The sequence below is a fragment of the Aptenodytes forsteri genome, unplaced genomic scaffold (assembly GCF_000699145.1).
Source record: "Aptenodytes forsteri isolate BGI_AS27 unplaced genomic scaffold, ASM69914v1 Scaffold268, whole genome shotgun sequence".
Classification (NCBI taxonomy): domain Eukaryota; kingdom Metazoa; phylum Chordata; class Aves; order Sphenisciformes; family Spheniscidae; genus Aptenodytes; species Aptenodytes forsteri.
Genome location: NW_008794233.1, coordinates 309,698 through 333,799, shown reverse-complemented (window position 1 = coordinate 333,799; position 24,102 = coordinate 309,698). Strand labels below are relative to the sequence as shown.

The 24,102-nt window shown below is 50.2% G+C and overlaps 1 protein-coding gene across 1 annotated transcript; it reads left to right on the top strand.

Annotated features, from left to right (window-relative positions):
- The first annotated feature begins 6,299 nt into the window (after positions 1-6,299).
- On the top strand, positions 6,300-22,900 carry FAIM2 (Fas apoptotic inhibitory molecule 2). Its single transcript, XM_009285980.1, has 13 exons — positions 6,300-6,314; positions 7,936-8,116; positions 11,726-11,829; positions 11,977-12,041; positions 12,781-12,834; positions 15,204-15,254; positions 15,807-15,846; positions 16,392-16,429; positions 17,614-17,701; positions 18,270-18,365; positions 20,253-20,306; positions 22,183-22,347; positions 22,457-22,900. The coding sequence occupies exons 1-12, from the start codon at positions 6,300-6,302 to the stop codon at positions 22,330-22,332; spliced, it is 936 nt and encodes a 311-aa protein (XP_009284255.1). The 3' UTR covers positions 22,333-22,347; positions 22,457-22,900.
- Positions 22,901-24,102: the final 1,202 nt, after the last annotated feature.

The following is a 24,102-nucleotide window of genomic DNA, read 5'->3' as shown; positions in this document are numbered from 1 at the left end:
TTCTCTGTTTTATGGTGCTACCCAGACACCAATTTCCATGCCAAGGCTGCAACAGTAAGAGAACCACAAAGTTGGTTTCATAAAGCCTCTGGCTCTTTTCCACTTCTGAGAATAAAGGTTCAGCGTGGGATATTTTTGTTTGTGGTTAGTTACTTGATTTCTGTGTGGGCTTTCGGGCACAGCACAGGGATTGGCTTGTCAGCAGTGTGAATTGCCATCCTTCTTTGGTAGAAAGACTTTTTGAGGACTTTTTTTTTTTTTAAGTCTGGGCTATTGCATGGATTTCCTTCTGTATTTATGCCTGTGTTGATGGGATCTGGCCCTGGCGTGTCAGTGCAATTTGCTTTGCTTCCTTGAATTGTATAAAGTGGAGAGGAGCATTAGCAGCTCCTCCGAAACCTTGCCAGCAAAGTCCAGCATGTGGAAAGCATTGCTCTCTCCCAGGTGGGGACTGAGCTTCCCGGGGAGCTCTGCATTTCTTTTTGCTGGTCCGATGGCGCTCGTAAATTTGCTGCAGTGTGAATCCAAGAGGGGCCAGGTCTCGCTGGGGGGGGAGCATTGTCATACACCAGAAACTGTGAAAATCCCACTCAAAGAGCACACACCAAGACTGCAAATCTTCTACCTTAGGTTACTGTGGAGTGTAGGAACCCTGATCTCAGATGAGGACAGCCTGGTGCAAGACTGTACAGACCCAGATAGTGCGTATCAGGCCACTCATGGTATAACAGTGGGAGAGAAATCTGCAGACAAATGGGCAAGTTTGAGGAAATGAAGTTACTTTCAGCAAGGCAGGCATCAATCTCTCCACCTAGCAAAGTCACGTGTGCAGGGATATTATGGGAAAGATGTGTTTTAAGGAGGAAAGAGAAGAAGGAAGCAGCTCGCTGGGAACTCTGGAGCTATGCAAAGGAGGAAACGCTAAGGTGTTTGCTCACTCGGGGACGTAGGCAAGGAAGGCAGATGTCATGGGCTTGGAGGACAGGGGACACATTACAAGCTATTCCTGGGACGTCATTAGGCCAGATGGGAAACCCCCTCACTTCTAACTTTGAGCTTCCAGGGCAAAGACAGAGGCTTTTTCCAGGATAGCACCAACAAACATGGATTTTAGGCCAGTTTCAGCGCTGGAAATTTGGGCTCTGAAATGCAGCAAAGCTCTTTCCTCCATCTCCTCCCTGCTGATTGCCTGGGTCCTGGGTGTCAGGCTGCTGCGGCACCACAAGGCCACGGGTCACTCGTATGGGCTCATAAGAATTTTAAAAATTCCTGTGCACATCCCTGGATTGTATTATATGAATTTAATTCATAATAGTTTAAAGAAGAAACTGCACGGTGGCATGAAGGTCTCCCTCCAAGTGTCACCCAAACCTGTTCTCTTCCCTCACTCCCAGTGAGGCAAGTTTGCATACTTGTGCAATTCCTTCTGTTTAACAGCATCAAATGCACATGATGATGGTAAGAACATGTTCTTCTGGCAGCGATGAGTGAAATGCACTCCTGAGCAGCTGAACAATTTAATCCTGGGGAGTGCCTCATCTTTATATTTATCTATTTGTTTGGTTGGTGTATGAGTGTGTGTTGTTGTTACTCTCTGACGTGGTTTGTGGGTATCACAGATTTTGCTTCCGTTTATTTTTTAACCTCACCACTGGGACCTGTTCCCTGCAATTCACTGAAATCACACACCATAGCTCTGGAGGCGTTTAAAAAAAATAGGGCAAAGTTTCTCAAAGCACCCAAATCCTGGCATTGTCTTAGCCCCACAGCATGGGCAAACAATTGCAAGCTACCAAGAAGCTTACTCAGATGATGGTCCCCAGCTGACTTGCAGCTACTGCCCACCACTGGGGTTTGAGCCCTCTCTAGTTAAAATGCTCTTCTGAGGGCTTAAATTAATTTTACCCAGCGGTTGGGGTGCCTGTGATCAGGTGTGACAGCTCAGCTGGGCACAGTTTGCAGGACTTTCTTCCAGGCAATGGAAAACTGATGGTATAAAGGGGGCGATGGAGGGTTGGGTTTCTTTTTTTAGCTCAGGCACCACTGTTGGCTATCAAGGCCTGAGCTAGAGACGATGCTTACTGCAGAAGCCAGTGAGGAGAACATCCCACCCCAAATAGTTTGGCTTGTCCAGCTCCTTATATTGCACATTAAGGGGAAGTTATCTCTGCTCTTCAAAAACAGCTTGGGGAGGAAGGAGGGCTAATTCAGCTGAAGAACTCTGCGCAAGAGTAAGAATGTATGAGCTGGCCAGGAAGGGAGATACTGGCTCTTGGGAGTGGGTTTCCACCTCTCATGGAGGTGAGGCTCTGGGGTGGCTCACTTGGGGCTAATAGGCACTGGGGACCTCCCTGCCCACCCTGTGCCTGGGATGCTGGCAGGATGGGAGACAAGGGTAGGACTTTACCCCTCAAGAATAAGGGCATTTTTATTTCTTTTATCCTTCCAAACCCCTCTTCATGCATGCCCTGACGTTCACAGCTTGCCTGTTAATCTCCCATCTAGGGACCAAGCCTGGTGGCAGGATTTAGCATTAATAATCCGTGGATAATTCAGCAGCCTGGAAGCCTAGGGTAAAATCCTGGGGTTTTTAGTGGTTTTTTTTTTTAAGTCCACGGCAGAGCATTGACTGCCAGTGGGGGTTTTTCCCTCTTGGGGATGGGGGAAAGCATATTTACAGAGGGCTCCTGGGTGTGCCATCATGTATGTTGATGCAGTAGATCCCTTAATTACCCCATCAGGTTTTCTTTACCTTGTTTTTGATGTGATTGAGTGTTCAGCAAAGTTGCTTTAATCCCTGTGAAATCCCTTGTGGATTTGGCAGGGTGTGGCCTTGACAGAGATTTATTTATTTATTTTTTTTCCTGAGTATTAAAGGGATGTGTGTGCAGGCAAATGGCTGCCTCACGTGGCCTGATGCTGAGCTGGACCAGCAGTTGGTCAGGGAGCTGGATGAGGGCATGTTGAACGGTTGCTGTGATGCTGTGTGTGAGCATCGCAATCTGGAATCTGGCTTTTGTGTGTGCTTATCCTCCTAATGCATCTGTGAGACTGGGAAAACAGAAGATCTAGAGAAAATTATCTTCTTGGTAGGATTGTGGCACATTTAAGAGCTTCCAGCTCAAACAGGAAAGCAAGGAACCAGGTTTAAAGCAGCTTTTTTGTTGGAGAAGGATGGTCCCTGCAAGGGCTGAAGGGCTCTGCTTTTCATTGCTATCAGCTGGGCAGAGTTGTCCTTGTCTTCTCCATGGCAGAGATGAGACTCGTTTCAAGCCTTGCAACCCATGGGCTCTCCCAGCTCATTTTCCTGGCTGGGGAAAGACACGATGGTTTCCCAGAGCCCCACGAAAACATTCCCTGTTGGGGGAGCTCAGGGGGGGTGGGAATGGGCCTTCTAGACAACAGGGTGGTGGACAGGCTTCGTTTCCCTTCCTGCTGCTTTTTATTTAGAGGGAGGCTATTGTGGTAGGCAATGCCATCTGCTTTTCTCTGCTGAGGGTTTTTCCTCTTCCAGACTCAGTATTTTAGCTCTTTGAAGCATCTTCAGCCTGGGATGGAGCATGTGGGGTCCTGCATTACCCCACCAAGGAATCTGGCTTGGCCAGGGACTGCAGCTAGGATGAGTCCCTCTGGGGTTTGTTAAGAAAATGGGTGTCTCCTTTCTCACCACAATGCCACGCATCACCTGGAGTTTCTGTTCCCAAGCCCTTGACCCCTTGGCTCGTCCCATGCTTGAAGGGGATCAACAAGCCAAGCATGGTTTCCTTGTGCTCCATTGGAGCAGTGAGAACCCCACCTGCTGGGTTGAGTTTCTCTCCCTCACTTGGGACCTGCCCAGTTTTATGCCTCTGCTCAACCTCGAGGAGAATGAAAGCCCTTGAGGAGCTTGTGGTTAACAGGCACTTAATTGATTCTGAATAATCCTGACAAGTTTTTGCAGTCCTTGTGGTAATCGCCTCTCTTTCCAATTGAATAGCTCGGGCTAGGTCTGTATGGATGCCAGCTGTACATTGCTTGGCTGCATTCTTTCATTTCCAGCTCATGCTTTCCTTTTAACCCTTCCGTTGCCTGCTTCTTTGCAGAAGCCGCGAATGGGGATGGTTTTTTTCAGCCTCCTTTCCTTGCAGACCTGTTCTTCACCTTCTCTAGGTCTGTGTTTAGGGAGCCTAAAATGTGGCAGGGTCTTTTTTCTCATGGCAGAGTAAACAGATAAGGTAATTTATTTTTTGTACCTGTATTATAGACTTGGCAAACTAATTTGAGGTGTGATGCATGCTTATGGCATGATAAGCAATAAATGACTTGAAGGGGCTGGGGAAGGACCGGAGGGAGGATGTGGGGAGCTGGGATGTAGGGACACAGCTCCTAGCCTAAGTGTAGTCCCAGAACTGCCCGAAATTGTGCTTTCATTTTGTGGGAACACAGCGCAAGACTGCTCTGCTGATGTCTCTCATTCATCACAAGCCTGTGTCTCCATGTGTTTAGGTAGAGGGTATGCTGTGTTGGTACTGTCTGTCTCTTCCTCTCTCCTGGACAAATTTTCTGCCCATGTGAAGCATTTCACTATATAAAGGGGCAATTCTGTTCTCTCCTGCTGTGGCTGGGTGGTAAGAGGAGGTGATGCGTGGATTGTGGTGAAGAAAGGAGACACCCATTTTCTTGACAAACCCCAGAGGGACTCATCCTAGCTGCAGTCCCTGGCCAAGCCAGATTCCTTGGTGGGGTAATGCAGGACCCCACATGCTCTATCCCAGGCTGAAGATGCTTCAAACAGATAAGGTAATTTATTTTTTGTACCTGTATTATAGACTTGGCAAACTAATTTGAGGTGTGATGCATGCTTATGGCATGATAAGCAATAAATGACTTGAAGGGGCTGGGGAAGGACCGGAGGGAGGATGTGGGGAGCTGGGATGTAGGGACACAGCTCCTAGCCTAAGTGTAGTCCCAGAACTGCCCGAAATTGTGCTTTCATTTTGTGGGAACACAGCGCAAGACTGCTCTGCTGATGTCTCTCATTCATCACAAGCCTGTGTCTCCATGTGTTTAGGTAGAGGGTATGCTGTGTTGGTACTGTCTGTCTCTTCCTCTCTCCTGGACAAATTTTCTGCCCATGTGAAGCATTTCACTATATAAAGGGGGCAATTTTGTTCTCTCCTGCTGTGGCTGGGTGGTAAGAGGAGGTGATGCGTGGCATTGTGGTGAGAAAGGAGACACCCATTTTCTTGACAAACCCCAGAGGGACTCATCCTAGCTGCAGTCCCTGGCCAAGCCAGATTCCTTGGTGGGGTAATGCAGGACCCCACATGCTCCATCCCAGGCTGAAGATGCTTCAAAGAGCTAAAATACTGAGTCTGGAAGAGGAAAACCCTCAGCAGAGAAAAGGTTACTGTGCTCTCCAGACTGTAATTCCCCCAGGTCCTGTCACAGGGGGCAAAACCTCATTCACTTTGTGCCCCTTCCCTTGGACATGCTCAGGACTGGGAGCTGGATTCCCCATTCAGCCCACTCCTTCATGGGGGTGAATTAATAATAGTGCTTCAGTGATGGGGGCTGCCCTGGGACACCTCCAAACCCTCCTTGTGCCCCCACCAGGTGGGGCGGCATTGGTCCAGAGCGGACAGTGCATGTGGGGCAAATGAGCCCTCCATGCAAAGCCTGGAAAGGGTCAGGAAGGGAGCCAGGGCAGCGTGCGATTCCTCCCTCCTGCTCTCATGTTACAGAGCTTGGCTCGGGCCTTTCCCTCTGCCCCAGCGGAGCCTCCAGCCCCCCCCCCCCCCCTCTGCTCTGTGCCTGGCTGCAGCAGGGCCTGTGGAAGCTGCTGCTCCCCAGACTGCGGTCAGCTCTGGCATGCAGTGGCAGAGAGATGCTGCAGCAAAGCATCCTTCGTGTCTCCCTCCCCTTTGCAATCCCAGCCCCGAGTTCAGCACCTCTGGGGCGGCTGCTTCCCACCCTGCGGTGTGGGACCCTGCCGCTGCCTCCCCATTGCTGTGTCTGTGCATCCTCCCCATTGCTGCCGGCGGCCGCTCGCCTCTGTTTTAGCTGTTTCTTTCCCGGCTTCCCCCTGTGCTGCAGGCTGGGAATGGTACGGTCCTCCCTTCAGTGCCCGTTGCTCCGTGGATGTTGCTAGAAGGTGAAGGCATCAGCGCAGGCTGCGGAGGCTGCAGCGGTTGCAGCCAGCCCCGAAACACCCCAGGAGAGGGGGCGGAAGGGACCTGGCGAGGAGGCTCGTGCTCAGCTACGGCCTTCTCCCTCCTGCTGCTGCTCGCAGGGTCCGGCAGCATCGTTAGCGAGGAGCCATGACCCAGGGGAAGGTAGGTGGGAGGCCAGTGCTTGGATGATGAGTCGTCCTGCTTGCATAATTGTTGCATGTTTAGGGGGGGAGGGGAAATGGGTTGAAGGGAGGGGATTTAAGGAATAAAACAAGTGCTGTGGAGGGGGGAGCTGGGTACCCATGCACAGCCCGGTGCGTTGGCCCCTGCGAGGGGGGTGTTTCAGCAGAGGAAGGGGGTGGAGAGCTGTGTCATTATGGGGTTGGGGGCTGTTTTTTCTGGTGCTGGATGTGGAGCGCAACTCTGCTGTTGGACCTGTGGCTGTTTCTTCCACCCATCCTGGATGTCAGGGAGCTCAACGGGGTGCTTGTGCTTTCCCATCCGTGCCCCCTGCAGTCAGCACTTGGCACCCGCCCTGAGCACCTCCTTCCTGGTCCAGGGAGCTCTGGATTTTTGGGGTTCTCCAGTGATCAGACACCAGGGAGAGGGGGGGGGTTATGCATCCTCTGCCAGCACAGTGCACCATTGCCATGACAACGATGCTGGAAGCTGCCTGGATGCAGGCAGCACCGTCCCTCTTGTATCTCTGGGGGTCTCGCATGATATTGGCCACCCTATACCCAAGGGCTATGTAATGGAGGACAGGGTGAGGACAGTCCCTATGAGCTGGCAGAGGAGGTGGTACAGTTATCCCGATGCAGCTGGGCCTGCTTGTGGTGCGCATCCCAGCCTGGTATCCCAGCTTTATTTTCAAGGGCCTGTTATACCTTTAATTTAAGACCTTCTTAAAGGGACTGTGCTATCTGTTGCAGTGCTGGTTAGTTGATCATCTTCACTTTGGACTTTTTGTGGTTTCAGCCCTGCATCTCTGTGTTCCATGGGGGTGCTATCCCTGATGCTGAGCTGGCACCCCCTTTGGCAGCAAGGGCAGGATACCAGGCTCATAACTTATCCTGGGATGACAAAGATCTAAAAGGTTAAATGGATAATGTTCCCAAGGAGAAGCAAGTTCTCAGGTGGCCTGAGGCTGGCTCTTTGCTGGTATTTCATAGTCTGAAGACATGGGATCCCAAGTCCCTTAGCTACATATTCAAATTATGGAAAGCAGCAAGGCTGAGCCTCTAGATGGGCATAGAGGAATGAGCTAGAAGAAAATGTTGGAGAGCCAAACCAGAGCACTTCCTGGGGGCTAGGAGAAACTCCCCAAAACGTGGGCGTAAGGGGAAATGAAGGCGTTCAGGGTTTTCTGCCCAGTAACTGGAAGCTCTTTTTTAAGGGGAAATGTAGACAGAAGTAGGCTGAAAAGCAGAGAGTTATTTGGATGCTTTCCACTGTTACATATGAGCCTGAGACACCATGGAAGACCCTGGGTAAGGCTGTGTTTCCCCTCAGACCTGGTTGCCTATAATTTTTCATCCCCTCTAACATGTCAGGTGTTTTCCCATCTCTTCCCTCCATCACATCAGAGGATGCTCCTTCCTGGGGGTGCAGGGATGGGTCCACTGCCAGCTCACAGGAGTTACCGGGTGTCCTTCCAGTTCCTGGGATCCACCAGAGGGACCTCCAGACCTCTGCCCATGCCCTGTTGGGTTCCCATTGCAGGGCAGTTTCTATGCTGTTTTTACAGTCTAATCTCTCTATCTGCCCCCCCATTTCTGTGCAGCTTTCTGTGAACAATAAACCCCCCAACTCCGAGGGGCAAGGGGAGAAGAAGGACAATGCCACGGCTCCACCAGCTCCTCCGACCTATGAGGAGGCGACAGCAGGAGAAGGGGTGAAGTCTGGCGCTTACCCTCCTCCCCCATCGGTCCCGCTCCACCCCAGCTGGGCTTATGTCGACCCCAGTAAGTCCTTCTGTGGCTGTACCCCAGGGTGAGCCCCTTGCAGAGGGGGTAGAGAAGAGATTCCCCCTACAGGCTTGTAGAGAAGAGGAGAACCAGGGATGTGGTGCCCAGTTTGGTCCATGGTAGAGCTCACCCTAGAGCTGTAGCTATAAGCCATGTAAGTCTACATCTATATGTAAAAGCCATTTTACCCAACCACTAGACCACACTGCCTTCCAGAGGTGGGACTAAACTCCAGTGCTCTGTCCCTGCTCTCCTTCCCAGTACCAGGATGGGAAAAATCCCCTCTCCCAGCTTGCTGCACTGGGCAATGTCATCTCCCAGGGCTGGGGAGAGTCCTGGTGCAGTGCTCCCAGCTCTGCAGGCAGCAGCCCCCCCTCTAGCTCCTGCTCAACCCCGGCTTTCAAAGAAGCTGCTGAACTGGCAAAATCAGTGTCGTGGCATCAGTGATGTCTGGCTGCTGTGAGCTGGTGCTCAGAGCCAGTGGAGGCTAAAACACGGCTGGACTTGAAGGCTGAATTGTTCCAGCATCGGTGTGTGTGGCCGACTCCTCGGCAAACAAACAGCTTTTCTTCCCTGGGTGCTGCGTGCAGCTTCTGCTTGGTCATGACAAGTGGACAAAGGCTCGACTGTGCCCAATGCAGGGGAACAGCTGCGTAGTGGCAAGCTGGGATGGATGCAGGACGCAGTGGCCAGCAAGCGAGTCTGCTGGGTGGCCAACTGGTTGGTCAGCACAGCTTGAACTGGGGAGAGCACTGGAGGGACTGGATTTAATGACTCCTAAGTCCTCTCTCTCTGCTCAATCCTCTTCCCCTGCTGTGCTTTGCTGGCTGCCCGTTCCGTCCAGCAGGGATGGTCGCAGCTGCAGGGATGGAGATGTTTAGGGAAAGGGAAAAAGCAATCTAAACCCCTCTGAGATGTGTGTGCCTGCACACTCTGATGGTTTCACAGATTTTTCCTCATTCTTGTTTGCCTTCAGGGGTCAGAAACAGAGGTGGTAAATGACCTCCCAGCTTGCTATAACAACCATCTGGGTCTTTCTACTGTCATGATGAATTAGGATGGGTAAAGCCCAAATGGGTTAGGATGCTGGTATTTTGGGTATCCCGGAGGACTTGTTTAGGTGATGTGTCATTTCTTGTCTCCTCCCTGACAAGCCTGGCAGGATTTCCTCTCTGCAGCTGTGTCCTGATCCGTGCTGGTGTTTTCCTCTGATTTCACGTCCTTCTCCCTTTTCCTTGCCCTCAGCCACACTGCAAGCTGTGGCTCCTGTACCGGGGGAGTTGGGGGAGGGGGACGGTGCATGCCATGGGGCTGTGTCTGACAGCTTATATGAGACTGGGAGCGGCTGGAGAGAAGTGGTGTGTGTTTTGGGTTGCTTTCTTTAATAATGAGCTTCGGACACACTGTCTCGCTACCTCAGATGTGGCCATATGTGGGAGGTGATGGGTGCTGGGGACACTAGCCAGGGAGGAGGAAACCCCCTCCGTTTCTCCAAGGCATTTAGGTGCCTAATTTGGTGTTTAGATGCCTTGATTGCTTTGATGCAGGAGGCACTGAAGTGTCCCAGGGATATGGGCCTCAGGTGCTCTTGGCCCTGTGTGGGTGATGACAGATACTGCAGAAATGCAGGGAGGATGCGCTGCAGGAGTTTCATCTCCACTGGGGCGTAGAAGAAGGCACAGGAGATTTATTAGGCACAAGAAGAGCACAAGGGATTTATCTCCTGCCAGGGGCATCTTTAGGATGAGGCTTCTGCAATAAGAGCAAGCAACCTTTGACCAGTAAAACAGAAGAAATCCAGGACCAGGGCCTTGAGTTTGGCTTTCCTGGTGTCTGCAGCCTGTCCTCTGAGTCTGAGAGGGTCTCTCCTCTGTCTGCCTGGAGGATCTGAGTATCACTGAGCTAAAAAGCTTTGAGAAGGAGGGGAGGCATCTGTTAAATAGGCAGGGATATGAATGTATAGCTGGTGTAATCACATAACAGTGGGGAGACTGTTAGTAACAAGGAAGGGGATATTTGCAAGAGAAGTGAATAGCACAGGGGAACGATGTGCTAAGACAACTGAAGTTTCAGTGTTTGTTTTATTTTTTCTTCAGCATGAGGTTCAGGAGATGGAGAAGGCTGATTCTTACATCTAATTTGTGCAGCTGATCTTAGCAGGGAGAAGCTGCTGCTTTGGGTTTCTCCTCACAGCCCCCTGCCCTCCAATATCCTCGCTGCTACCTTCATCCCTGGCTGTCAGCACAGTTGCCTCCCCGGCAGCAGAGGTTTTCCGATGTTTCCCTCCATCTCCCTTCAGGCTGCAGAGCAAACTGATGCTTTATGGTGCAGCCATCCTCCTTGCCCATCTGCAGGGAAACTCCAGCAACAGCAGCTTGCATTACAGAGCCCTCAGCAAAGCAGGGCTGGGTCGTGTGGTGCGATGATTTTTGGGGAAGGTACTCTCGGCAGTAGCATCGGGGTTGATTCCCCCTTGTTTAGGCTTGCTGCTAAACTATCCTCTGACTCCCTGCATGGAAATCAAATTCAGGGACAGACCTTATAGAAAAGCTGTAATGAGCTGTAATGAGGTTCTCTCAGAGGAGAGGGCACACCGTTGACATAAGACGTGATGCAGACACAGTCTAACCTCAGGCAAATTACAGACCAGCGAGGGAATCCTCCTGCACCAGAGCTCCTGATGGGAATGACTGAGGTGCTGAGTCATGGCTCCTCTGGGGGATGCTTTAATATTCAGTGAAAGGTGAGCAAGGATATGATATGAGCCCTCTAATTGCCATTAAAAATATGGTGTTACCATAGACAGGAATTAACCCTGGTGTCCTTGTCATGCTGGAGTTTGCAGAAGTGGTTTCCCTCCTCTGTTCTCAGAGATGGTCCTAATAAGATGCAGGAGTGGGAAGGGAGCAGAGTGCATCCCAGCAAGCCTCTGTTTTGCAGTGCAATAAGAAAACCTTGACATTTGAGCCTGTCGTGGTTTAATCTCAGTCGGCAACTGAGCACCACGCAGCCGCTCGCTCACTCCCCCCCGCCCGGTGGGATGGGGGAGAGAATTGGAAGAGCACAAGTAAGAAAAAACTCGTGGGTTGAGATAAAAACAGTTTAATAATTGAAATAAAATGATAATAATAATAATATGATACTAATAATAATACACAAAGCAAGTGATGCACAGTACAATTGCTCACCACCTGCCGACCGATGCCCAGCCAGTCCCCGAGCAGCGGCCCCCCCCGCCAGCTTTCCCCAGTTTATGTACTGAGCATGACGTCCCATGGTATGGAATGTCCCTTTGGCCAGTTTGGCTGTTCCCCCTCCCAGCTTCTTGTGCACCTCCAGCCTTCTCAGTCGGTAGAGCATGGGAAGCTGAAAAGTCCTTGGCTAGTGTAAGCATTACCTAGCAACAACTAAAACATCGGTGCGTTATCAACTTTGTTCTCATCCTAAATCCAAAACACTGTACCAGCTACTAGGAAGGAAATTAACTCTATCCCTACCGAAACCAGGACAGAGCCTCTTGAGCTGTAGTCAATCACTGGGGTCAGATTATGGCAGCTGGGGAGGGAACTGGGCGACAGGAGCTGATCTGTCTGGCTTCTGCTTCAGGCACGAGCCCGAGCTATGGCAGTGGCGGGTACCCAGGGGACACAGAGATGCTCACGACCTTCAGCTGGGATGACAGGAACGTGTGCAGAGTGTTCATCAGGAAGGTAAGGGGCAAGTCTCTCCAGGCTCAGCCTTCCCCTGTGAAGGCAGGAGACCAGCTCTAAGCCCTTGGAGGGACCTGGCTGCAATGGCTTTGCTGGCTTCCCTGGGCTGGAGACTGCGGGTCGCCCATGGGCTGCCTCTCGTTGCAGGTTTATGCCATCCTGATGGTTCAGCTCTTGGTCACTGTCGTTATTGTGGCTTTCTTCACCTTCTGGTAGGTCTCTTGTGTAGCAGTAATGCTTGCTTTGTCCTGTGTATGACCTGCTCCTGAATTACCTGTTACTTGGGGGTGTTGTCTGCTATGTAGATACCTGAATTTTTTTCTCATGTGCTCCAATAGAAAAACAAAACTGAGGGAACCCTGAGAGGTCCTTCAGTACTTCTGCTACCTTTCCTGCATGTCCTCTGGATGATGCATTGTCCCTTCTGGGTGCTATCCCCAGCCAAGAGGCCTGGGCTGCTTGCCCTTGAGTATTAACCGCTGTATTTTTCCTTTGGGAGTTATCAAGGCCATCAGATCCCAGCCTACCTCAGCTTTAGGGACTGGGTTACCTCCCCTCGCAGAAGCAGATACCCCACACTCGAGCAGCAGCTGTCTCTAGTTTGGATGACTGAGCATTTTGGGCCTGTGCCGCTCATGTTGCCTCCAGAATAAATAATGAATCACTGTCAGCCTGAGGATTTCAGCTCTTTAATCACTTCTCAGAGAAGGCAGCGGCCGTTCCCCGAGCAAGCCTGACTGTGTAATTGATAACAGGGCCGTCTTTCCAATTTGACAGGTTGAATTTCTTTCCAGTTGGTCAACCTGCTGGGTAGTTTCAGCCGTGGTTTTTTTCACATACTCTGTGCTGCATCACCCTGTGTGTGTTCCCAGGTTTAATGTAGCAGCAACCTGTGAAGTGATCGGCTTTTTTTATGCTTTCTGCTCAGCATCCCTTTTCTCTGTCTTGCAGCGAGCCGGTCAAGGGGTACATTCAGACGCACGCTGCCTGGTATTGGGCTTCCTAGTGAGTATCTCTGTCTTCTCCTATGGCCATGTATGCTCCAAACAGCTCTGGATATGGCTGTGGCGATGTGGAGACACTTTCCAAACACTTTTGTACCTTGTGTGTGAAAAATTGCACTAATATGTGTGCAGGGGGAGCTGGGGAAATTCATGGATAACTCTGAGGTGAGAAGATAGAAAATCTCACCTAAATGAGTCTGAGACATGAGGTATGCTAGATATCTACAAATACTTGCAAAAAGAGGGCTTGCTTCTCTACAAACCAGGGTCAAAGTAAATACATGAGTATCGCTTGCAGAGCAAACCAGGTAAAACTGGGGAGCTTCCAGGAAAACAGTGCAGAAACCCAGACGTGAGACCTGAAAGGGTGCCTAGGGTACCTTAGAGGCTTAATTTTGGGTTTGTCCCATTGAAAGCAAGGAGATTGTCTGGGCTTACGTGGCATGCCTTGATATGCAACAGATGAAGAAGAGTGCAGTCAATGTTAAGGGGGGGGATATATTTGGAGGGATTAGGGTGTTTGTGGGGCTGTCATGCCTGGGTCTTCATCACAGAGCCACTCTTGGTGCCCAGAATTTGGGATGCCATTCATTAATCAAGCCTGGTCCGAAAGGTCAGCTCGGAGGTAGCGTAGGCTGTGCTTCCATGGGTTAGTATATTTGCAGTTGTGCTGGTTTCCTGGATGCTGCTTGTGTTAGTGCTGCTAATTAAGCAGGCAGAGTGTGCGATGCAATTGTCTGTGAACAAGGCTCTGTGAACTTGGCTTTAATTAGCTCGCACCCAAATCATGAAATGTGTCCAGGCCCGGAGATGAGACACCAGCTTATATAACTTAGAAAAAAAAGACCCAAAATAGCAGTAATAGAAGGGAACTGGCATCAGTATGCCTCTTTGACCCTAAAGGAAAATAATGTGCTCCTTCTTGGCCAGCTGGTAGATTGGAGAAGCAGCATTGCCTTGTAGGGAGACAAGACCAAGCTCTGCTCAGGTCTATGCTTTGACCTTTGGGTTCATCTCCTGTAGCTTACTGGAAATTAGCATCTTTCAGAAGGAGCAAACCTGTCTTGGGCCAGCTGGGGGTAGGCTCTGTACTTGAGGGACTTAAATTTTGTCTGTCCCTTCACCTCTCAGTGAGCCAACGCTTCCCTCCATCCCAGGGTCTCCCAATTGCTTGTCCTGATCTGGGTCTGGGTCTCTTTCATACACAGAGACCCCACTCTCTATATGTCTCTCTAAAACAGAAGTGGGTGCCCTAGAGTGTTTTTCTACTGCTGGGGTGATGGCTCAGAGGGATTAAAGCAAGAGCAGATGTGCAACAAGGGATGCAAAGGAGGTGGACAACTGCAATGGCTCTCTTTGCTCCCTACATGCTTTCTTTCATCTATTCAGCCGTGTCCACTCCAGCTTTCCTGGTTTCCCCGTGGGAGAGCAACGCTCAGGTTTATCTCTGTTGCATTTATCATGGCCCGTGGGTTTTGGAGTCATGTTCATTTATTAGACCTAAGGTGACTGGCTATCGTGCAGCCATCGGCATGCTTGGAAGCTGCTTTCCCCCCCAGGCACTGGGTGAAAGCAGGTAAGCAGGTTCCCACTGTGCCATAACCCATCAGCACTGTGGAAAAACACCCGGGCTGCATGACATCCAGAGCAGAGGGAGACCATCCCTCAGCTGTTGGATTTTTTTGCTTTGCTGAAGGGTCAAGTCATGTGAGATAAATAACTCTCCTGTGACCTGGGGATAGCTTGTGCAACAGCATATTAGGCTTGGGTCTGCGAGCTTCACTGACCTTAGAGGATCCTTCTGCTGTTGAACTCTTCCTCGAGTGCTGGTGCAGTAACGTGGGACCAGTTCCCTTCTCCGACACAGACCTTCCCTCTGGCCTTAGGCAAATCACTTTTACCAGCCTTGTGAATCTTGGTTTAAGGGCTGCTGAAATCCCATCAGGATGCCTTGATCCCACCAAGCCAGGAAGTGCCTGGAAATGAGGGGCAAATTCTGGCCACCTCCGTATGAGCAATTCATGCACTGACAAGGTGTCAACAGCAAACACGTTTGGGTGCTCCATCTATCCTGGATGGACCTGAATGCTACCCTTGCTCTGCTGTAAAACCATCCTTTGGGGTTTTCAGAGATGGTTGTGCCGTCCCACCTTGGACTGGCATAAGCAAAGTAGGCAGCTGTGGGCAGAAAACTGCTTCAGCGAGAGGTAGTTACTGCCTTGCTTCCTACCCAACCTTAACTTCTGGCACGGTGCTTGCATTTTAAACAGCACAGCAGAGCACTGAAACTTGTCAGTTGGAGACTTCTGTCCTGCATCAACACACAATGCTTGGGTTTTCCTCCCTAAACTGCTCTCTTTTTCTTTGCAGCGCTGTTTTCTTTGTGACCTACTTGATTCTTGCTTGCTGCTCTGGACCCAGGTAAAATATTTTCTTTTTCGATTTGAAATGGCCCTGTGAAATGAAGGATGAATGTTTTTCCTCTTGTTTCAAGTATGACCAACAGTGTTGCAGAGATGGGATGGGGTCATGCTGACACAGTGATGTAGGGACTGAGGTGGCACCTGTATTTTCAGGCCTGATACAGTTGCGGGTTGCTGCAACGCAACATTAAAAGCTGAAGTCAGATTGCAACTGGAAAGGAAGCTATGTTGCAGCAAAAATTGCATCACTCTAGCTCCAAATTCTCATTATTAAATACTGCAGAGGATGGTGGTCTTTGCTCTCAGTGGAGCAGGGCACTGCTGACTGCTTTGCTGGAATATCATGGGGATGTTTGCCCTCTTGGTCTAGGAGTACCCCAAATGGTCTCTCATTCCCAACAGGATGACTGTCCCCTTGTACCACCCCCGCCATTTGCTGCACAGGCCATTAATTATATGGCACATCTTATGCAACCTGTTGTGCAGCGCTGCTAACTACCTCTGCCCTCCGCATCGCAGGGCTGACCAGCCCCTGTTTCTTCACTTGCAGGAGGTATTTCCCATGGAATCTGATCCTGCTGAGCATCTTTGTAAGTAGCACATCTGGACAGCGTCTGCCCTGCCCCTGCAACCAGTGTGGGTTTCATAATGGCTCCAAGCAGGAGAGATGTCTGGTCTGAATTCCTGCAGAAAGCAGGAATTTCATCCTCTAATTGCCCTGCACTTGGGCTGAGGAGCTGTAATTGAACTAGGATGTGATAAGCAGGAAAGAAGGGAGCCTCTGTTTAAAAAAAAAAAAAATATGCCTGTGGAGGCTGGTCAGTGGTAGGGAGCTGGAGTCCTGTGCAAGAGGGGTAGAGGGATGTAGAAGGTGGGACTGCTTTCAGGGTGGTGGGCTGCCCTCACTTTAACCTGCCCTGTGGACATTAATCACTGGAGGATTAGAAACTATGTAAAAATTGCTTCTCTTGAAACCTCTTAAACAGATGCTAGAAACTATGTAAAAATTGCTTCTCTTGAGCATCTGTTTAAGAGGTTTCACTGCCCTTATCACTGTAATTGAAATGTTTTATCTGTTGTGTGTCTCTCCCTGGGACACAAATGCAGGAGTAATGTGGTTCTCTTTCCCTCCCAGACACTCTCCATGGCTTATCTCACTGGGATGCTCTCCAGGTAGGTTGAGCATGCAGTCTCTGGAGGTTTTCTGGTCCTATGTCCTGTCTCTTCCTGCAAAAAAAACCTTCCCTACTTCTGAAATATATGGGCCACCTGATCTCTTTGGAGCTGTTCCAGTAGCCACACAAAGCCTGACCTTCCCTTTTGAAAACAATTTTTAAAGGTCTCCAAGACCTATGGTGGCATCCCCTTCTCTGTCACAGTTGGGGCAGCACAGGGTAGTTCCTGGCTATGCTAAATCCTATAGTAGAGCACTAGAGAGCCAGGGACAAGGCAGTGCCTGCACGATGGGCTATAGGGGACTACCATATACTGTGATCTCACCTTTTCCACTAAGCAGCACTCTAGCAGATGGGGCTGGAGTGAGACAAGGAGTGTTTTTCCAGCAGTTTCATGTTTTTTGTAGTCTACAGCTTGCTCCCTTTTGCTTGTGTTTTTACTGTTACAATCTGCTCACAAGATCAGCCCTGGTTCACGTGGGTCCCTGGTGATGAGGCAGATGAGCTAGTGGGTGTTGATGGATGTGTGCTGGGGACAAAGAAAGTAGTGGCTTCAGCAACTCGGGGAAAATACCAGCAATATCACTCTCAAATCACACTGAAGGGGAGAGTGGGGACTGGCTTTTCTTAGGGCTGAGCCTGGTGCTGTAACCAAAATCAGTAGTCAGACATACAAAAAAATTATAACCTAAGCCTTCAGTCTCTCTACCTGTTCAAATCCCTCCTTCCCTGCAGTTTTCCAAGATCCGACCCCCTGTTACGAGCACATCAGTACAGTGGCTGCAGCTTTCTGACTTCTCATTGTGCTGCAATGACATTTGCCATTCTACTTTTATTACCTCCCAGTCTGAATCCTCCCTCTTCTCCATCTGTCCATGGACAGATAGATTTTTATAGTATGTCCCCATCTTAGCTGCTCCTGAGTTCCCAGAAGGCATAGACATGCCCTCCTGCCTACCCTCTTCTATTTAAAACAGGAGGAAAACCCATCTAATCTTTTTTTAGTGTTTTTCTAATCCTTCCCTTTTTACATTAAGGGGGATATCGATAATTTCAGTGCTGTTTGCGCCCCTAGGACTCGTGCTTTCCCTGTACACCTCTGCTAAGCTTCTGCCTGTCTTAATCCCTCCTACCTGTCCCTGTGGGAAACACTGAAAAGTGGTTTTGCTGTTAATTTTCCAGTTACTACAATACCAAGTCGGTCCTTCTGTGTCTGGGGATCACAGCCCTGGTGTGTCTGTCTGTCACAATCTTCAGCTTCCAGACCAAGGTGAGTTTGCGCTGATCAGTCCCTCTGGGAGAGGCATCTCCCAGGGGTAGGACCGCAGGGTCAGGCAGTGCTGGGGGTGAGGTGTGAGGGGCAGGTCTGTAGGGCTCTGGATACAGGAGCAACCTGAGGGAAGCTGGGAAGTAAAGTGAAGGTTGCAGGAAGATTAGGACAGATGCTGGGGTGAGGGATCTGTCAGGGGTATAGATGGGGCTGGAAGATGCTAATGTATGGGTGTAAGGTGGTTTTTTTTGAGGATTAGGCTGTGGGGTACAGAAGGGCACTGGCACAAATGTGTGTGAGGGGCTTTTGGATTTCAGGTATGTGATGGGTACCGAGTTCTTGCCCATGGCAATAAAGGGGATATGGTAAGCGTTTGGCTCTGTGTGCTGTACAGATGGGTGTTGGGCTATAGGACCTGAGATGCAGATGAAGCAATTGCCACGTGACAGCAAGATGAGTGTGCTGCTGTAGGGAATCCCTCCCTGTGGACACAGGGAGGTTTGGCTCCCCTCGCTGCCTCCTGTTTCAGCACTCTGCACTTGTAACATGATGTTCTTTACTTTTGCAGTTTGACTTCACCTCCTACCAGGGCGTCCTCTTTGTGATGCTCATGGTACTCTTCTTTGGTGGCATCATCCTGGCTGTGATACTGCCCTACCAATATGTGAGTAAGAGTTTGCGCCCCTCCTTCCTCACCCAGTGCCACCAGTCCTGGTGCAAGGCTGGGAGCTGATCAGCCTAAAGCGGGCAAGCTCCAGGGCTTGGCTTGAGAGGAGTGTCCCAGCCTGCTCTCTGAAAATGTGCAGAAACACCAACAAACAAAAGGCAAGATCAGGTGGCTGTTGCCTTCTTGTTGTACAATCAGATATCAGGTTGTAGGACAGCATTGGCCTGGGGCTTGAGGAAGTTTGCTTTTGTTCCTGGAGCTGTGTAGTGACCCCATGGCAGGTCACATCATCTGCTTGTGCCTCAGTTTCCCCCCCAGTAAAACCAGGGCGGTGAGCACATTAAAGCAATGGCCTGCCCAATACAAAACAGGGCTCTTGCCCCAAATTCGGGGCAGGACTTGGACTCTGGACAAGTGCAGTGGGGTGCCTGTCTGGCCAGACCTGGCTGTATTCACACTAATATCAGGCACTGTCCTGCGGTGTTTAAATCTTGAGGTTCAAATTTCTCATAAATAAGTCCCTCGGGAGAGTGGCCGGGGAACAAGTCCTGACCATGAGTGACTACCTTGTCACTCTTCCAACTGCTGCCAGCCCCTCTTGCATGGGTCCAGCCCCTTCCTTCAGCCTCCCTGCTTTTGGCTCAGACCCGATCACAGCTGGCATTGGCTGTGCCCAGCTGAAATCTTGGAGCGGCTTGTGACCACACCTGATAGAGGGTTTGGTGTGGCAGCACCGAGTGTCTGGTCTCCATCCAAGAGTGTCTCATTAGGTGAGTCGTCATTCAGGCAAGAGCCTGACAGACCCTGGAAGATGCTAATGAAAGAGGGAAGGTGTGTGGGGCTGTGCAGCCATCATTAATCACCCTGAATGCCTGCTTGTGCCAGAGAGGGAGGCACCCAGCTTTGATCACGGCAGCCTTTAAGTGATCTCCAGACCCTTCACGTCTTACCCGGCTTCTCTGGGGACCTGAGTCATACTTTAAGGGCCAGACCTGCAGGAGACACTCCCACTGGTACTAGTCCTGGAGTTGGTCTGATGATGGACAAATACACAAGCTGGTGTTTCCAAAAGCAGGAGCTTGGATTTTGGTTGTCTTGGCTTGAGTTCCACCTCTCCCCTGTGCAAACGTGAGGGTAAACCAGCTTACAGTGCCAAGCCACTGCCGTTAAACTGTTGAGACAACTACTCTTTATCTTGCAGCTTGTCAAGATAAGCATTGCTTGAGGCAGCCTTGTAATGAGCTTGTCTATCTGGGGAGGCAGGCTTCGATCTCTGGGTTGAATCAGCCGTCCGTGTGGGCACCTTCTCCTGGAATATAGATAGGCAACTTCTCCATTAGCACTGTGTGCTACTGTGCCACAGCAAGCAGGGGTTGAGGTTTGGTCTTAATTCCAGTGAATTTCCTGCTGTGACTCCAGCAGATGAACATGTTTAAGTTATGCTTGTTAATTAAAGCTGGGTCTGGCTCTTGGAAGCATTTGGTGTTTCTTCCAGTGGCATCAGCCTTATCTGAGTAAATAAAAACCTAGGGCTGCTGCAAAATGTTTCTATCAGGACAGTACTAAGATATTTCCACAGAGACGGCAGCTGTGTTGAAGTAGCCTATTTGGAAACACAAGTACCTGATCTAGAAGCTTATGAGCCAAGTAGACACAATGGCCACAGTGAGAGGGGAAACTGAGGCACAGTGACCTGCTTTTTGCCATGAAAAGGTCCACAACAGAAACTGTGTTGGAGCTGGAAATGGTGCAAGTCCATCCTGGGCTATTAGAGCACTTTCCCTAACTCGTATCCTCCACATAAGAGCTAAAGCCCTCTTCTGTGTCAAGTCCTAATTAACCAGTTTTCTCCCAGGCACTGACTGATGGATTTGTTTCATTTAGGTCCCCTGGCTCCACGCAATCTATGCTCTGCTCGGTGCCATTATTTTTACTATGGTAAGTGGTGCTGGTCATGGGGCCTGGGAAAGTGCTGGCAGGAAAAATAAGCAAATAAGCAAGGAGTAAATGCTTTTGGCCTTGAAGGGTGCTTGGGGAAGGGAGAAGAGCAAGTTGCAGGATTGCAGAGAGCTCCACATCCTCAAATGGCTCATTGAATAGCAATTATTGCGGTGACCTCAGCCTTGTCCCAGGAAGGTGTTGGTGTACGTGACAGTGCTGGTGCAGAGCACGGTATGATTGGCAAACTCATGCTGCATGCGCAATACTAGGTGTGAACAGCAGAAAGCATTGTAGAGACAGGGCATAAAGGCATCTCTGGAGTGGGAAAAGCAGAGGTTAAGCTTTGGCACAGCAGCAGGAACTGGACCGCAGGGCTCAAAGGGAGCCTGGGGATGAAATGAGGATGCAGAAGTGAGCAAAGTCAAGTCAGGGCTGGTTGAGTGGGAGTGGGCCAAGGATTGGGTATGAGTTTGACTAACAGAAAGAGAGTGAGAGGCTATGGTTTGGGATTAAAGGGCATTAGGAAGGTTCACTGCAGGCAGGAAAAGCCCTGAAGCTGGGCAGCTCCTCCAAGGAAAGTTGAAAAGACTTGATTCATTCCTTCGACTGCTCCCCAGTGGTCCCTCCTGCGAGCCTCTTCCCAGAGCAAGTCCCAGCAGTGCCGTGCTTGCCATTCAGGTGTGGGAGTTGTCTGGGAAGGTGCTTGGCGTTACCTCAAGGTGGGGGTCAGGAGGAGGGCTGCCTTGGGGTTCAAGGCGGTGCCCATTGGGCATGTTGTGAATAAGAACAGTTGAGCAATTTCATTTATTAGCTATAATACAGACATTTCAAGTGAGCTCGGATATTTCTTCTGTGATTCATGATTAAAGACTGCTCTGTAAAATACAAGTAGGCTAAACACCTTATAATTACTCCATAAACTTCAGTCAGAAACTCAGCTGGTGGAGTGTATTGTGCCAGGCTTGTCAGCTCAGCCTGACAGTGTCTGGGGAGATCAGTTGTTATTTATGACTGGGGAGGGCAGAGGTGCCAGCTGACCCCAGGCGATGGCAAAGATGCCCTGCCAACCCCGAAGAGCTCCGCGCCAAGGTGTCTGTCGTGAGCTAGGTTAACAGAGGAAGTAAAGGTGTGATGGGAGAAGATATTGAGCTTGAAGTCATGCAACAAGGTGCAGGTTTTCTTGCAGCTGGGCCACCAGCCTGCCTTGTAGCCCACGTTTGTTCCTGTGAGTGCTGTGTCTCTGCAGGCCGGCTGGGCAGTGGATTCCCACTGTGATGGCTTCACTGGTAAAATCTGCCCTGCACTCAGTCATGTTTGTACCTCAGAAAGGTGTCAGCTCCCCTCTGGGTCTGGCTACCTCTGCTGGCAGCTCTGCATACCTTGGTGCTGCCCAGGGTCTGGGGTTTCTTGCTCTTTATTGCTCTGGTGTTGCTGCTGCTGCAATGTCATGTTGGGTCCAGGTCACCCTGTTACTTGGCAGGTGTTTCTGAACTGGGGGAAGTCTGGGAATAACAAGTCATAGGGACTGGCTGAGGAGGAACAGGGAGAACTGCTCCAGAGCTCACCTTGGGACACACTTGGGATGGATGAAGCAAAGGGGAACCTTGGGAAAAAGCATGAAGGAAGGCAGGCCTGGAGTAATAGTCCCAGGGTCTGACTATCAAGAGAGAAATGAAGGAAGGGGAAAGTTGCAGCTTGTTCAGTGCATTGTTCTGAGCTTTTAAATTGCAGTTACAGCCCATAAAAAGCGGCTGCATTTTTGTTCTGGGTACAGTGAAGCAATTGGGAGAACTCCTGTCATTAGAGCACTTCTTGACTCCATGTGCCAAATCTCCATGTGACTGTTATTGGGTTTCTTCCTCTTTCCTCACAGTTCCTGGCATTTGATACCCAGATGCTAATGGGGAATCGTCGGTACTCGCTGAACCCAGAGGAATACATCTTTGGAGCCCTCAATATCTATCTGGACATCATCTACATCTTCTCCTTTTTCCTCCAGTTCTTTGGCTCCAGCCAGGAGTGAGTGCAGCAAGGCAGTGTCTTCTCTTTGCTGGCAAATTTGGAGCCCTCAATATATATCTGGACATCATCTACATCTTCTCCTTTTTCCTCAAGTTCTTTGGCTCGCCAGGAGTGAGTGCAGCAAGGCAGTGTCTTCTCTTTGCTGGCAAGATGCAATGTTTAAAAATAAAAGAAGAGGAAAAGAGGGTTAAAAAACCAAACAAAACCAAACCCACCCTTTCTGGCCCACTAGCAGGCTCCATTCAATCAGCTGAGCAACACCCCTGGGTTCCTTACGCAGCTTGTACATATGCTGTTAGGCCTTTGTGACCCAGAAAGCAAAGTAGGGCTTAAGTGTTATGTTTCTTCTGCTCCCTCCACTCCTACTGAGATCAAACCAGACCAGAGACTGGGAGGCATGAGACCAAGATCTTCTTTTCCCCAGCGGCTGTCAGAGTTGCCTGTCTGAGTCCTGCACATCATGGGATGTTGAAGTGCTGAGAACAGCTCTGCAAAGGGGAAATAACATTAAGGGGAGGAGAGCAGGGAATTTTGCTAGCATCCTAGCAGGAAAACCAGCTGAACAAAGGGAAAAGGCTAGGGAAATCCTTGCATCCCCCTGTTTCTCTCCTGCATTCATTTGGAGCCTTGTGGCCTCTGCAGAGATATATTCCTGATTGCACTTCTAAAAGCAGGCACTGAGCACGGGGATCACGTAGTCTGGATGTCCCAGCAACCAGTCCTCCAGGCACAAGGGAACCTGTTGTTCAGGACGTGCAGCCTCTTTGAGGACATCCCTAATGCCCCTGCAGGAAGAATTCTTCTCTATCCTTTGCATCTGGCCATGGGGCTGAGTTTGTACTTTCTTTCCTTCCCAGAGTTGGGTAGCAGGACCACCGGCTGTGGGCTCACCTCCCCACCCAAGGGGGACATGTATGTCAGTTCTCTCTGAAGTGTGGCTCTTCACCTGGGAGGGTTGTGGTCCCATGTAAGGATTATTGGCAGAGAATGGCAGAGAAGAGGTGAAAGAGGCTGAGTTTCAGAGCCCATGCAAAGCCAGGCACCTCCTGATGTGGGAGATGGGTGGCTGAGATCCTGTGACCCATCCTACGGATCTGATGCCTTCACAAAATTGTCTTGGTTGCTCGAGATTAATGGTCCTTAGTGGTTACTACCCAGAGACTGAGGCCAGAGTGAATGCCTGTTGCTCAGAATGGGCACTGCTTTAGCAAACGCCAATGTTGCCTCTTCCTCTTGCTCTGGCCATTTTCCAGTTTTGCTCCCCCAAACAGGGATGTCAGTGAGAGCACTGGATGCCTCTGAATGCTCAGGTAACTTTCCATCTTCCCCTTGCTCACATTCCCCTGTTTGGGGATTAGCTGGCTAATTTCTAACTGTAAAGCTCCAGGTGGAGATAAGAGGCCTTTTGCTCTTATTTAAAAGGTGATCCTTCCTGCTGATAGAAACCTGTATCTTCAATCTCTCTGGGAATGCCAGGGCAAGTGCGTCACTGAGCTGCCTCTAGCAATCCCCGTGTGTTAGAGAGGCTATGCCAAAATGCTCTGTACCGCACATTCCTCTTCTGCTGCTGCCCTGGCTTTTACCCTTCACATGTTGTATCCTCCCGCCACACGTGTTCAATGCCCTGAGCTGGGCAGAGGAAAGTTACTGTGCAGAGAGTAAAAATGCTTCAGCCCCTCTGTGGCTGCACTGACCTTGTCCATGATCACATAGGAGCACAAGTGATACTTTCCACCTTACCTTCCCACCCCCAAACCAATTCCCCCCCCCT

Bases quoted from the DNA above. Each gene is read 5' to 3' on its own strand.
- FAIM2 (XM_009285980.1), top strand. The intron at 12,042-12,780 runs GTAGGTCTCTTG...TCTGTCTTGCAG, and splicing joins GTGGCTTTCTTCACCTTCTG to CGAGCCGGTCAAGGGGTACA. The intron at 20,307-22,182 runs GTAAGTGGTGCT...CTTTCCTCACAG, and splicing joins GTGCCATTATTTTTACTATG to TTCCTGGCATTTGATACCCA.